The 15,746-nt window shown below is 39.0% G+C and overlaps 1 protein-coding gene across 5 annotated transcripts in view; it reads left to right on the top strand.

Annotated features, from left to right (window-relative positions):
* The window catches only part of kndc1 (kinase non-catalytic C-lobe domain containing 1), a 154,460-nt gene that overhangs the window by 59,786 nt on the left and 78,928 nt on the right, over positions 1-15,746 (top strand). For all 5 annotated transcript variants that reach the window (XM_073027514.1, XM_073027515.1, XM_073027513.1 and 2 more), the window contains exons 6-11: positions 354-1,495; positions 5,141-5,255; positions 10,767-10,838; positions 10,938-10,999; positions 11,085-11,243; positions 12,772-12,849. In XM_073027514.1, the coding sequence (XP_072883615.1) occupies positions 354-1,495; positions 5,141-5,255; positions 10,767-10,838; positions 10,938-10,999; positions 11,085-11,243; positions 12,772-12,849 (1,628 nt within the window). The remainder of the gene's footprint in view (positions 1-353; positions 1,496-5,140; positions 5,256-10,766; positions 10,839-10,937; positions 11,000-11,084; positions 11,244-12,771; positions 12,850-15,746) is intronic.

Genomic DNA, 15,746 nt, shown 5'->3' with positions numbered 1-15,746 from the left:
TAGAAATTGGATGGCTGAGGGGAAGAAGCTGTTCTGGAATCGCTGAGTGTGTGTCTTCAGGCTTCTGTACCACCTACCTAGTGTTGCTACTCCACAAATTAATCAGAGTAGCTACTTAATATTGATGTTAGTATTAGAAGAAATTCATGACTTGTGTGCCATAGTGAAATATGAGAAAGTAAATGTAATTGCCATTAAAGCTCAGCTCCAAGTTTTGCAGAAAATGAATGAGTTTTTTTAAAATTATAATGGAATATACATTGCTAATACTACATACCTGTGCAGTTTCCACAAAAGTTATATGGAACCTGATAACTTTATGATCTGTGCTTTCAAAATTTTTGGATTTTTAGATGGAAATGAAGAAAACTGCAAAGAGATAAAGCGACAGGCTGGCGTGGGCCATGAACTGCAGACAAGTGAACGGAATCCAGCTGATGGGTCATCCAGTACTGAAGACCTGGCTTGTGACTTAAGCATGCTGAACAGTGGAACCATTGAGCTTGTCTGCCAGGTTGAGAAGTTTGCTCAGGATGCAGATCCAGATTCAACTCCTGAGATTCAGGAAGCTCAACAGCAAGGCTCGGAAGATACAAATACAGCAGAAAATTGTGTGAGAAAAGAGGAGGCACCGACTGTGGATCTTCCCTTTACAGTTGCCGACAGGAAAACCAAAGGAGAGAAGGCTGACAAGGTCTTATCTCTTCCTCTGAAACGATCATCAGCTCGGAAGAGAATATTGCCAAAATTGCCAACAGAGCTGGTGGACAACACCCAGCAGCAACTTCGTTCTAAGATGAGCCATGGTAGATCATTCTCATCCATTCCTTCTCCAGTTTCGCTTTCTAATATTTCTGCAGAATCTTTGTATTCTTTAGACATATTGAGCATTAAGGACTATCCTCAGAAAATGCAGTTTAGGACTCAGAATAATGACATTTCATTTATTGCAAGGAATAGTATTCCATTTGAAAGGCTCAATGCCCTCAATTCATGTGAGCACATCTACAAGGTCTCCAGTGTGGAGGCAATAAATAAGAATCTGTCCAACAGTCATAACTCCACATTCGATGAGAGTGCAGAACAAGTACTAAGATACTCTTCCACTTTAGGGAAAAAGTCTTCCATTAAAAAGCTGAAAGCTAAAGTTTCAACAGTATCGGTTCCTTCTCCAGGCATAAGTAGCCAAGTAAGCCCTTTTGCCTCAAGTGGAATTTTATTAGAACCAAGTGCTACAGTGGGACACTACAGTAACTGTGCTCCAGAAGCTGAAGGAAATGATTTGTTTTCCACGATTAATCATATTTCAGCAGCAGGAAGAACGGCTGGTAGTAATCAGAGAAACGATTCCAAACAAAGTCATTCCCCTGGTGTAAATGATTTATCTCAAAGTCGTGGTCTGCAGTTTAGAAATATCACAAAACACTGTGAAGATGAAGATTGTGAGCCATTGCCTCCCATCAGACCGACGGAGAGATTTCCTGGAGATCGACAGGTATTTTGTCAGTGCTCTAACTATTCCTAGGTGTAATTTTCTGTGCCTGTTTGCTTACAGTATTGTAGTTTTCCAGTCATTGAAATCAAATTCTATAAAGGCAAGAAAAAAAATGCAATTGTGTAGATCTAAGCCAAAAAAAAAAGACATTGCTGGCACTCAACAAGTTGGGCAGCATCTAGGGAAAGAGAAACAAAGTTCACATTACAGGGTCAAAAGCCTTTTATCAGATTTCTTCAGAAGGAAACATTAGTACTTCTTGCTTCATTGCAGACCTGTTGAATGTTTTCAGCATGCTTTTAGTTTTATTGTCTCTGAGGCCATGGCGTACGAAGTCATTATTTCATGTAAGGTCATGTCTTAAAGTTTGATCACCTTTTTTGATCACCATAATTTTGATCACCTTTGCTTTTAAAAGAATGGGTGTGCACAAACAATGTCTTAGTTGTTTGTAAAATGGTGTTAAAATTGTAATGTTTCAAACCAGTTGCAAGCAATATAAATTATAACCTCAGGACTGAACATTAGTACCATAAAAGTAAGATTTTGACTAAGGTAATGACAGTTTTCCAGCAATTTTATGCGTGTTAATTCTGAAAGCGTGCAAAGCTTAAGTTTCATTTTCCTTCAGTAATATATTACTTTGCTGTATTTTATGTATTGATCTTGAGTTAAAATATTCTTGCCTTTCTGTCCTTATTGTTGGATATGGTGATATTATAATCCAGAGATTCTTTGGAAGTCAGGAATGAGGTGTAAAGCTTGGTTTTGTGGTTGTTTTTCGGTGCTATTGGAACAAAAAATGAACATAGAATAAAGAACAAAGAAGTTATGATCATCTAATAGTAAAAAGACATTCCATCAATAAGAAGTGACCTACGAAATAATCAGGTTCAGGGGAATGGGACAGAACTACAGAGAAACTTTTTACTAAAAGTTCACTGAACAATTACACACACATAGGTGATTATATAAAAATGTCAGGAAGCTTAAGAAAGTTAAACTACAATGAAAAATAACAATTTAACTCCAGTCCAACAATATGTATTTCAGATGATAATCTATCTCTTTATAGCATGATTTCTGACTTGATTTTTTTTACATATAAACTCCTCCATGTTAAAATGAATGACTGAGTTCCAGGCCTTCACACTGAAGTTGATTGTAAGGTGCACCAGCAGCCTATTTTTCTAATGATTTCATCTTTCTTTTGAGAGGCCACTTTTGCCTCTGCTCACTTTTACAACTCAAACTGCAGGTTAACCACATAAACAATCTCAGACACGAACTCTCACTCTACCCTCTGCAGTTTTTGAACTGAGATTTCAACCTGCTATTTCATCCCCTCATAAAAACTGTAATCAGTGGGTTATCATTTGGAAATCAAAGTGAAACTTGTGCTGTGGTAATGGTTTCAAGGAAGCATTAAATATGTTTCAGTGTGACAAAACTGCGTTATTTCTTTATTCATTTACATATAAATTCTTCAAGTCGGAAATAATATCTATTCCTTAATCTTAACTTAATCAAATGATTTTACTGCTTTGTATGTGATGCTGCAAAGTAATCCAGTTCAAACTATTTTCTGCTAATGACTGCAACAGCTCTGCTCCCCTAAGTGACCACCATCCTATGGCTGTTGCGCAGTTTTTAAAATCTCAGAGTCCAGATCATTGCAAGCAATACATTTTCAGCGCCAGAATGATGAGTGTCAGGCAGCTTACTACTTGTAAGACTATTCCATAGCAAAGAAGCTTTTTACAGTCATTAATCATCATTGGTCAGCAATATCCTATTTAGAAACAATTGTCCCTTGAAAATTTGGAGTGCAAATAGATTTTTGAAACTTCTTTTTTCTGAATAATGTATTGCATTGCTTCGCATTCATTGAAATGGACAAGTATTCAAATATAATCAATTGATAAACCAGTCCGTAGTATTCTTTGAGGGTGATATTTCTATTGTGAGATGATACAAAATGGAGCATTATTTCTGTTTGTGTTTAAAGTCTTTAATTTGAAGTGCAAATGTACTGAAATAAAATGCTCAGACTATACAATCAATTTGTTTCATACTAACTCCTGAAAGAGAATCACTTAAGTTCCATTCTTTCTTCTTATTTCACTATAGCCGTCCAACTTAATAGTAGCTTCTCTCACATGTCTTTCAAGTCCTTTTTGAATCTTTTGCTACTTGACTATGCTAAGAAAAAAATTACCGGAACATTCCTGAGCTCGGAAGGAAAGTCAGAACCGCACCAAAGAGAACATGCAAAGTTGGCAGTGAGAGCGTGTGGTCAGGGTAGAACCTGGGGTCCAGGAGTATGGGGCAGCAGCATTAATGCTGTACCACCTTGCTACCTTTCAAATTTCTTGAGCGCTGTGCAGTCCAACTACTTCTTTGACCAGGTGAAGCTCACGTGCATCTCTTCCGACCTTGTCCACTGCATTCGGTGATCCCGATGTCGCCTCATCTGCAGTGGTGTGACGAAGCTTAGACCCAGTGACCATTTCACTGGACACCTACACTCAGTCCACAGTGGCTATCCTGAACTCCCAGTTACAGATCATTTCAACTCCCCTTCCCATTCTCACTCTAATCTGGCCATCTCTATTGCCAGGATGAATCCCAGTGAAAACTGGATGAGTGGCACCTTATATTCCGCCTGTGCAGTCTCTAACCAAATGGCATGAACACGAGTTTTCCAATTTTATTATACCCCCATCTGTTTCCTTTTTCTCCCCTACATCTTCTTTCCTTCCCTCTGTTATACCCCCATTTCTTATCTGCAGTCCTTTCAATTTTGTCCCATTTCTCACCCTCGTCCCCCCCACCCAGCTCCCCTTTTCCCATCTTCCTCCCCCCTCCCCCAGTTCCATCCATCCAGTTTGCACGTTCGATCACTCCACTCGTCCCCCTCACCCTCACCCCTCAATCTCTCTCTGAACAGCTCCCATACCTACCTCGTTTACCTTTCTGAATCCAGCTCTGGTAGCGATTTGTGTTCCTGTTTATCTTCCTCCAGTAGCTGTTTCCCACCTTCACACTCCCTCCCCCATCTTGATCTGTCTTTGTTTTAATATTCTCCTCTTTTTTTCATCTGCTTCATTCACCTACCACAGTTTTCTGGCTCCAGTACATTCCCCGCTTCCCTGCCCTGCTCATCTCTCCTACCTGGTACTACCTGACAGCCATCCCACACCCCTCCTCAGTCCACCAGTCGCCTCTGAATCCTTTCTCAGCACTACCCTACTCTTTATGCTAATTGTCTCACTTCTCCGCTCTCAGTCCTGATATATGGTTTTGACCCAAACCATGGACAATTTCTTTCCTTCCACAGGTGCTGCGCAACCCATTGAATTCTTCCAGCACATTGGTTGTTGCTCCTACCATTCCACAACTCTTGATGAAATTGGAATTTACTAGCCTCCCACTTCCAAAGAGTGCATTCATTATTTGCATTCAAACTGTCTCACCATGATTATTTCTTCTGAGTAGCAAAAACAACCAGGTTGACTAAGCTTTGCTTCTCTCATTTCTGTTTCCAAACTTGCAGTTAACATCAGTGCTCATAGCATAGTGGCTTACTAATCCGGCGGGGCAGGTATGTCCAGATGCTCACTCTGGTTCTTTTCCTTAAAATAGTGCATCTCCCTTGAGGATCTTCTTGCTGAAGATAGTAAACCTCTGAAGGATTATGAACTGTGGGCTCTCTGCCATGAGTGTTTGATCAGTCTGAAGCACTGCAAAGATTATCCAGGTATTATTGCACAATAGCATCTGATAACATTCCTCCAGAGATCTTTGTTTGAATTGTGCACATTTGTTTCTTTTTCGTAGGGCTCTCAGTACCATTAACTGTGGTACTGAGAGCCCTTACATTTGTGTGTGCAATATATGGCAGGAACAGCGGGACTGTTGTGATGTTTTAATTGTTGTTGGGTAATAAGTATTGCTTCATGTAATTTACTTCTTAAAATTCTTCTTTAATCTGATTTGTTACCATAGTTACATTTGTTATATCAGTGCCAATGTGCGATTGTTATATTGGTGACCTCTGCTTAGACAGCAGCAAAAATAATTGATATAATTAAAAGGCATTTGCTAAACAGTATGCAAATGTGACCTACATGTGCATGAAAACTTAATGCAGTTGATTGTTGTGTACTGTTAATCATAGTAGCCAGACCACTAAAGAATTGGCCCATGTATTGCAAATTAATCTCAGTCAGCAAAGATGCTACGACCAGGGAAGAGAGAAATCTTATTCCTATCATAGGACCATAAGATATAAGAGCAGAATTAGGCTATTCGGCCTATCAAGTCTGCTCTGCCATTTCATCATAACTGATCCATTTTCCCTCTCAGCCCCAATCTCCTGCCTTTTCCCCGTATTCCTTCGTGCCCTGACTAATCAAGAAACTGTCAACCTCAGCTTTAAATATAGGTAAAGACTTGGCCTCCACAGCCACTTGTGGCAACGAATTCCACTGATTCACCACTCTCTGGCTAAAGAAATTCCTCCTCATCTCCATTCTAAAAGGACACCCCTCTATTCTGAGGCTGTGTCCTCTGGTCTTAGACTCTCCCCTATGGGAAATAGCCTCTGCACATCCACTCTATTGAGGTCTTTCAACATTCAGTAGTTTTCAATGATGTCACCCTTTATTCTCCTGAATTGCAGTGAGTAGAGGCCCAGAGCCATCAAACGCTCTTCATACGATAAGCCTTTCAATTATTGGCCAATGTTTCCTGTGGAAAATTAGATATTTGAATCATCTAAATTTGAACAGTCTGCTGAAATCCATTGGCATATCTCTGAATAAATATCCATTGTTTTAGATACCAGTTGCCACCTGATATCTTGGTTGTATCTAGGTAGGACAAGATATTTGGGAGAAAATTAGTGTAGCTGTAGGCCTTGGAAAAGTTACTAGAATTTCAAAAACTTGCCAAGAAACAGCAATTGTCTTCTTAAAATGTGAACAAATACTTCATCTGATTTATTCTCAAACCAAGATATGTGCTTCCTTAAGAAAGTAGCACACTCAAGGTTTGGCATTCATTCATCATTGTATAAAATTGCCATTTTAATAACTATTTTGAGCTTTCGCCAAATGTAAGTAAGCATAGACTCTTGTATTCTCTGAGGAACACATCATACCATAATTATTCACATTATTTCATGTCACGAAAGAGTTTGGAAAACTTCCCATTTTATAATTCTCTTGTCATATTTTGACTTATCTAAATGTTTTTATTTGATTTTAAATTGTTGAAAGTAACAAAACAATAAGGGAGATTGTTTAAAATTGTAAAGTGCCACTTTTTTTCTCTTGAAAGAATAAATTTGTTCTCAAATTGCTTTCTGCTAACACTTACAGTTACAGATTTTCTCTTATAATTATTTTTCAATGAAATACAGTGTTGCTATTTGTAAATTATTTCTACCTGAATAAGGATACTACACGGCAAAGAGTCTCATTTCATTGCCTGCCTTTCCACTGTAACATTTGAACTCCTCTTGCAGAACCGTTTCTTGAGAATTTGGATAAAACAGGTTTTAATTTTGAAAAGAAAAAATTTTAAATGTTAAGAAATCTAAACACATGTTTATAGAACAAGGTCTAGTTACACTTGATACCAACTTTCCTGACATATCATAGGGGAGAAATGAATATGATCTAAAGAGAGAAATGTGAGTGGTTGATGTGATTCAGCCTTAGAATTTATTCTTCCCAGTCTCAATGTATAGAAATTCCTTCCTGAATATCTGCAGGATTCCTTGTTTTCCATGTTTTATTTTTCATTCTGTGCATTGATTTATGCTTTGTGGGTTTCTTGCCCTTGTGGCTTCTGATTTATGGTTTCACTGAGTACATCTTTTTAGTGTAATGATGCTATTTTCAGCCTTTTAGGGAACTGAAATGAAAAGTAGAATTTTATTATTTCCTTTGAAGGGTTCTGCTCTGCTTTATCGCCTAGGTGTATTGCTAACAGATCCTTCTCCGTTAAATTACATTTGGTAACTGTCGGACACATTTGCCTTTTAACTCTTTCCTGAAATTGACATGATAAATAGTTTAATAGAACCAAGGGTTAGGTATCTGTAGATTCTGTGTAAAATTGGAACATAGATCAGTATAGCACAGTATGGACCCTTTAAATGATGTGTCGATCAATATAAATCAACTCCACTATCAATCTACCCCTTCTTTCCTATACAATCCGTAACCCTCCATTTTCTTACATCCATGTGTCTTTTAAATGTCCTTTTTGTATCAACTTTACTATAGGACTTAGTGAATAAAACACACTAAGGTGTTTTATCTGCTTAACAAAAGCAGGAGCCCTTTACTTCCATTACGAACAAACCAAACGCAGTCACCTTAGACTGATGTCATTACGTCAGACACTCTCTTAAAGTGAACACAAGGACAGTAATTATGAATTATGTGGAATAATTTACAGTCTCCATTATGAACAATATGTATCATCTGTCACCCTTGACATTAACCTACACCACCATCATTGGCAGCACATTGCAGGCACCTACCAATTTCTGAGTGTTAAAAAAAACAGCTTCTGACATCTCCCCTAAACTTTCCTCCACTCACCTTAAACAGATGTCTTCTTGTATTGGCCTGTGTTGCCCTGGGGAAAAGGTGCTGGCTGTCCACTCTATTAATGCCCCTCATAATCTTATACAACTCTGACATGTCAGCACTCATCCTCTGTTGCTCCAAAGTGAAAAACCCTAGCTCCCTCGTGAAACATGCCCCGTAATCCAGGCAGCATTCTGGTAAATCTCCTCTGCACCCTGCAATCTCTGTAAAGTTTTCACATCCTTCTTGCAATGAGGCAATGAGAAATGAACGCAATACTGTGGTCTAACATGTTTTATAGAATTATAACTTTACCTTGTGACTCTTGAACTCGGTACCCCCAATTAATAAAGGTGAGCACACCAGGTGCCTTCTTATCCACCCTATCAACTTACAAGATGACTTAGAGGATTTATCGACTTGCCCCCCCACCCCGCAAGATCTCTCTGTTCCTCCATTACTAAGACTCCTGCTATTAATTTTGTACTCCACCTTTAAGTTTGATCTTCCAAAGTATATCTCTTCATATTTTTCTGAACTTCATCTGCCACTTCTCTGCCCAACTCAGTGCTGTCTATATCCTGCTGTGACCAATGGCATCCTTCTGTACCATGTACAGATTCTCCAAGTTCCATGTCCAATGCAATCTTATTAACTCACCCGTCCACCATCTCACCCAAGTCATTTGTTAACTGCGCAAAGAGCAGGGATTCCAGAACAGTTCCTTGCAGAACACCATTAGTTACCGACCTCCAGGCACAATATGCTTTACGTGCTATCATTCTCTGCATTCTGTGGGCAAGCCAATTCTGAATCCAGGCAGGCAAGTTTCCCTGATCCCATGTCACAATATTACACTGTGACATAAAGTATTATTTAGGAGTTAAGACCAGACTTTTATGCAATTACTTAAATGCGGCTGTCTTTGTTTCCTTCCATCAAATTATGATATTCTGTAATTTGCTCATCATTTAGGTTCCAAACACTATTTCTCACGGCTTTGCCTTTCCTCATTCAGTTTTTAGCTCGGTCCTGATGAAGGGTCTCAACCCAAAACAAAGCTTTTTATTTCCCTCCTTAGATAATGCCTGACCTGCTGAGATACTCCAGCATTTTGTTTGTGTGTGTGTGTGTGTGTGTGTGTGTGTGTGTGTGTGTGTGTGTGTGTGTGTGTGTGTGTGTGTGTGTGTGTGTGTGTGTGTGTGTGTGTGTGTGTGTGTGTGTGTGTGTGTGTGTGTGTGTGTGTGTTGCTCAAGATTTCCAGCATCTACAGAAACTCTTGTGTCACATTTAAATTTTTCCTTGTTTTATCAAAACATTTCTCTGGGTCTTCAGTCTCATCTTCCAGCATCTATTAATTTGCTTGCCAATATGCTTTACCGCTTAATATGTAGTCTTTGATGTCACAGAGTCATAGAAAAGTACAGCACAGAAACAGGCCCATTGGCCCATCTAGCCCATGCCGAAACATTTAAACTGCTTACTCCCATCAACCTGCACGGTGACCATAGCCCTCCACACCCCTACCATTCATGTACTTATCCAAACTTGTCTTAGGTGTTGAAATTGAGCTTGCATGCGCCACTTGCACTGGAAGCTCATTCCACACTATCACCAACCTCTGAGTGAAGAAGTTTCCCCTCATGTTCCCTTAAACTTTATAATAGCATCAGCATAATAAAACAACACTCGTATGCCATTTCAACTGTAGAATTAGCCAATGCACATGCTAAATGACAGGTACGTAGTTGTGACTTCATTCTAATTGTGAAATGGCCGGTTAACAATTTCAGAAGAATTCAGAATCAGGTTTATTATCACTGGCATATAATGTGAAATTTGTTAACTTGGCAGCAGCAGCTCAATGCAATACATAATATAGAAGAGAGGGAAAATAAATAAATCCATTACAGTGTACTTGTATTGAGTCGATTTTAAAACATGCAAAAAACAGAAATAATGTATATTTAAAAATGTGAGGTAGTATCCAAGGGTTCAAGGCTCATTTAGGAATTGGAGGGCAGAGGAGAAGAAGTTGTTCCTGAATCGCTGAGTGTGTGCATTCAGGCTTCTGTACCTCCTGCCTGATGGTAACAGTGAGAAAAGGGCATGCCCTGGGTGCTGGAGGTCCTTAATAATGGACACTGCTCCCCAAAGATGTCCTGGGTACTTTGTAGGCTAGTACCCAAGATGGAGCTGGCTAGACTTACAACCCTCTGCAGCTTTTTTTGGTCCTGTGCAGTAGCCCCCCGACCCCCCATACCAGATATTGATGCAGCCTGTCAGAATGCTCTCCACAGTACATCTATAGAAGTTTTTGAGTGTATTTGTTGACATGCCAAATCTCTTCAAACTCCTAGTGAGGTATAGCCGCTGTCTTGCCTTCTTTATGACTACATCAATATGTTGGGACCAGGTTAGATCCTCAGAGATCTTGACACCCAGCAACTTGAAATTGTTCACCCTCTGCACTTTTGATCCTTCTATGAGGATTGGTATGTGTTCCTTCGTCTTACCCTTCCTGAAGTCCACAATCAGCTCTTTCGTCTTACATACCTCAATCCTGTACGCCCTCTCAACACCACCTGAGTTTTTAAACTTTAAAATTAATGAACAATAAGAAGATATTAGTAACAGTATGGTAATCCATTTTTTGTATTTTTTAGAGTATCTATGTCTGGAATCTGCGTACATTAATTCTAGTGGTGAAGTTCTATTTGTATCATCAGTGAACAATGGTATGGCACACTTTTTTTGTTCTGAATAAGAAAATAAATAATATCAGTTGTTAACAGCTACTGTGAGCTTTGATCATGATATGCTTTCTTTTGCCTTAGGAAACCTGGATTCATTCTTTCTGGCACCTGAATATGTAAAGCATGGAATTATTACTGAAAAGGTGTGTTAATTAAACTGAGAATGTTTCTATATTTAATCATATGAATGGCCTGCAGATCTTTTGAATGGAAATATTTTCTCCACAGGTCTGTGTTTATGGAGTTGCTGCCATTTTGTGGGCAGCTGCGAAATTCAATGCTCCAGTGAATCAAAAGTTACCTTTGTCCAAAAATCTCAAGAAGTTGCTGCTGGATATGGCGAAGAGGAATTCTGCAGAAAGGCCTTCGATTACAGATGCACTCAAGGTATAAATGTCAGTTCAATTACTCTGGACAGCAGTCTCTGTTTTTCAGTAAATGACACCAAAGTTGTATCTTAATTAGCATTAAAAATAAATTCCTCAATTTCTATCAGTACCTTTTCCTGGCAGTTCCTATGTATGTATTCCAAGCTGTCCAGTTGTAATGAAGCCATCATTGGTTCTACACCACCATCTAGTTGCATTTGTGATCTAACTTCCAGGCTTTGTCAGTTTGAGATTAATAGAAGCTAAGTATTTAGACTTTGGAGACATTCAGGGATATTCAGTTTAATCGAGAATACCATCATCTTGAATGATGATAAAAGTTCAACAAAAAAATAGATATTATTTGTATAATGTTTCCAATAAAAGGTCTGCTATTTTCTGTCTGAAAATCTGAGCTATTCTACAGCCATTACTGAGCAGTAGCGAATGCAGTAAGTTGTTATATCATCTCAACACACAAATATATTAGTGCTACTAAGAATTGAGCTTTAAATAATATATTGTAACGAGTAGAGGGGCACACGTACAGAGTAATAATACTATAATTTAAAGCGAGAAGACCCATGAGTGGGAATGAGGCCTTTAAACTATGGTTAACCAACTTATATTTTTGCTATTCCTAGAACAAAATCCAATTGGCACAAATTTTTGAGGTGGATTTCTATGTTAACTTGGGTTTGTGTATACACTGAGTTTTGAATATCCCAAGGCAATTCTTCACACAAAAAAATTACAAGGACATCGCTGGGACTTGAGGTGTCTGAATTAATAGAGAAAGGTTGACTGGATTAAGACTTTATTCCCTGGAGCATAGGATAACGAGGGGAGATTTGATAGAGGTATACAAAATTATGAGGGGTATATATATAGGATTTTTCAAGCGGGCTTTTTCCACAGAGGTTGGGTGAGATTAGTGCTGGATTTCATAGGTTAAGGGTGAAAGGTAAAAAATTGAAGGGGATCCTTCACTTAGAGGAGGAGCTCCCAAGCTTTTTTTTAATGCCATGGACCCCCATCATTAACTGAGAGTCTGTGGACCCCAGGTTGGGAACTCCTGACTTAGAGGGTGTCGCAAGTGTGGAACAAGCTGCAGTGGAAGTAATGGATGTGGGTTCAATTCCAACATTTAAGAGAAATTTGGATAAGTACATGATGGGAGGGTGATGGAAGGCAATGGTCTAGGTGCTGGTTGATGGGACGAGGCAGAATAATAGTTTGGCACAGACTAGATAGGCCAAAGGGCCTGTTTCTGTGCTGTAGTGCTGTATGACTGTAAGACTCTATGTAAAACGTGAGCTAAATAATTGTTGGAATTACTGATCACAATTTTCTTACCCTCTCATTCTCATTGTTGCTTTTACAATTGACCTACAGAGATTAGCTTGGCAAGAAAAATAAGCTAAAGTTAAATTTATATGGGAAAAATTATGGCTTGCTAGTGAGTCAGAATTCCTGGAACATGCATATAAATTTTAAATTGAAGCAGAAAAAAATCTTATACTGATGCTTTTTTTAAATTTTTACAGATTTGCAATGAATACCTTATAAATCGAGGAATTGACAGCAGAGAGGTTTTAGTTTTGCTGAGGAATTCTGTTCTGCAGGTATTTCTGTTGATTAATTAATAGTTCCATCTTTAAGTGTGTGTTCTAGAAAGCTCGCCTTTGATTTCTAGTGTACCATTGCAAGAGTTGATAAAGCTCAAGAATGCAAAGAGGAATGCTATGTGATGTTTGAAATAGCATTATGGATATGACAGTATTGTTGCTTAATTATTAATCGAGCGGACTAGAAAATTGATTTTGATTTAATTCATAGCTGACAATTTGCAGACTGAGGAAGTTATTTCAAGTAATGACTAATTCTACTCCTAGACTTTTGTTGGGGGAAAAAATCATTGTCTTTGGGGAAGTAAATCTAGTAGGCCAGCTTTAGACTCAAAGTCATCTGTTAACCGCTCATCTTCACTTCTGAGCACATTCTTTGGGCCAGAGAGATTCTGCAAGCTATCTTGCCTTACTGACTGATTTTAATGTAGTGGTAATCAGTATCTCTATAGTGTTACTGCAATACATGTTTTCCACTGGAATTACATTCACTTGCACTGATCTTCCCACTCAGCTACTCTATATCCAGGTAGGAATATTAGTACAGCAGCAATCAGGAAATTGCAGGCCTGTGGAACCTGATTTTGAGCTCATTCGCAAGTTATAAATTTATCAGCATCACTCATTGGCAGATCACAGATCCGGGGAGTTGGCATCAGTGTCCTGATCGGCTGTTGAAATGCAGTTTTCTCTTTGACCAAAGAAATGAATTTTGACACAATATTTGAAACTTTCACAAAGTTACTGATTTCTGCATCTTGTGGTTGGTAGCAACAACATAGGATGTTAGGAGATGGGAAAAGTTTAAAGATGAAGCCGAGAAATAGCACCACTCCCAAAAGCGGTGAAAATTCTCAGCCAAGAAGCTCGTCTTATGCTCATTTGAAAGTGAGGAGCCTCTTCCCACACAAGTCTGCTCTCAGACTTACACACCACCTGTCCTGTAAAGGAAGTAACATTTCTTGCCTTTCATGACGATTGGTGGAATCACAAATAAATCAAAGCCATTGTACGAGCAACAGTTTAAATGATTACATAAATATTACTTACATAAATATGAAAATTATTCATGAATTGAGAGTAAAACTCTGGATGTTTCAAAAGAGCTCCAGCTTAAATGGAGTTGTGCAGTGAATACTGGCATAACTGACAGATGGTGGGAGGAATCCGATAGGGAGCAATTTTTATCAGAATTCAATATAATATTTCCTCTGTCAAGGCTTGTGAGAAATCTTGGAGCATTAATCACAGTTCACAGTTAAGCAGTAGTTGTTGAGCACAGACATATTGCATTTATATATGCAGTACTTTTTATGACTTATAAGGAAATCATCAAGTCTGATGAAGGAGACTGAGGTTCTTTGGAGTATGCAGGCCTCTCCTTGACTGAACAGAGGAGCACTTTTAGTAATAGACTAAGACAACTGCACTGCTCCAGAGAGCGCTAGATGAGATCATCCTTACCATTAGGCTCTATAATGAGTCAACCTATAGCTGGGGAAGTGATGACCCCCTCCTGTTAGACTGTTTGAGGTAACTTATTTTTTTATTCTTTCTTACTTCTCTTCTAATATTTGCATACAGGTATCTGTGCACGTAATGATACTGTGTACATTAATTTCCTTTGAGATCAATAAAGTATGTATCTATCTATCAAGTCTATACCAGCTATCAGAACAATCTTATCAATCTGTTTCCCTAACATTTACCCTGTACCTTATCCTTCCTCTCTTGTACATTAACATCACCCTATCTATCTGATCAACCACCTACACCCTGGCAATTCATAGGAGACATCGTGGATGTGTGAAGACCATGGAGCAGCTGTGCATTACCTGTGGCACTGCTGTGGACAGGTCAAGCCCAGAACTTGAGTGGTATCATTGAAGACTTGTTACACAAAATCCATTTACTGGACTCTTGGCCATTTCTGTCATGGGGCTGGTATGAGGAATTTGTTGGAGCTCACAGCGTACAAAGCTCATGCCAGAGCAAAGCATGTAAAGGAAAGCAGAAAGGCTGGGTTTTGGCAGGTTTCCAGGCAGGGTGGAAAGGAGGTTGTTGGGGAGAAAGGTGTAGGAGGATTAGAAACGGGGTCCACGGGCTGGTCAGTAGTTAAGGGGAACTGGGTGACAGTCGGCAACTAGCCCTAGACAACTTGGCATAGTTTCTCTCACGATGGGTATATTGAGTTGCTGAATGAGGTGGGATTCCTGCAGTAGAAACTACTTGGGAACATCTCCTTTAAGTCATGCAGATTTCACCAAATTTAATAAAGCTTGTGTGTGTACTTTCGGCTGGGAATGGCAGAGACCTCACATGCACCACTGAATATTTCAGAGATGGAATTCACCATCTCTGAATAACACTGAGCACATCCAGTATTCTCTGTACATCAGTCTCACGGGGCAATGAGTGAATATCTGGGACAGTTACTCTGTTGGAATATTTTTAGAAATTATATCATAGGAAATTAAACATGCCAAATGCGTTCCAGTTTCTGAGCTCCTTCCTGATTAAATACAATAAAGAGCAGCATTCACTTTCAAACAAACGAAGGCCATGAATAAATAAACAAGTTGGGTTTCTGTAGAACTACAGAAGCCAGCATAAATGACAAGGGAGTGGGAATAGGGAGGGACAGGAGTTTCTTGTTCCTGCTCATAGAAATTGCAAACAACTGTAAGAATTATTTTCCAATTGCCTTGTCACTTGATAGCAATGATTACAGCTGAAAATGTTTTTCTCCTGAGGGTTTTTTTTATTCCTGCTCTGCTTGACTATTCTATTAGTGGTTGTCCAGTGCGGGAGAGTTTTTAAAGTGGAAAGGCCATTGCACTGGAGCAGTTCCACTCTCGACGCAAGAAGTCCTGGTCCAGTGGTACGAACAATTG

Source organism: Hemitrygon akajei, chromosome 23 (genome assembly GCF_048418815.1).
Source record: "Hemitrygon akajei chromosome 23, sHemAka1.3, whole genome shotgun sequence".
Classification (NCBI taxonomy): domain Eukaryota; kingdom Metazoa; phylum Chordata; class Chondrichthyes; order Myliobatiformes; family Dasyatidae; genus Hemitrygon; species Hemitrygon akajei.
This window is presented reverse-complemented; position numbering and strand designations above follow the sequence as displayed.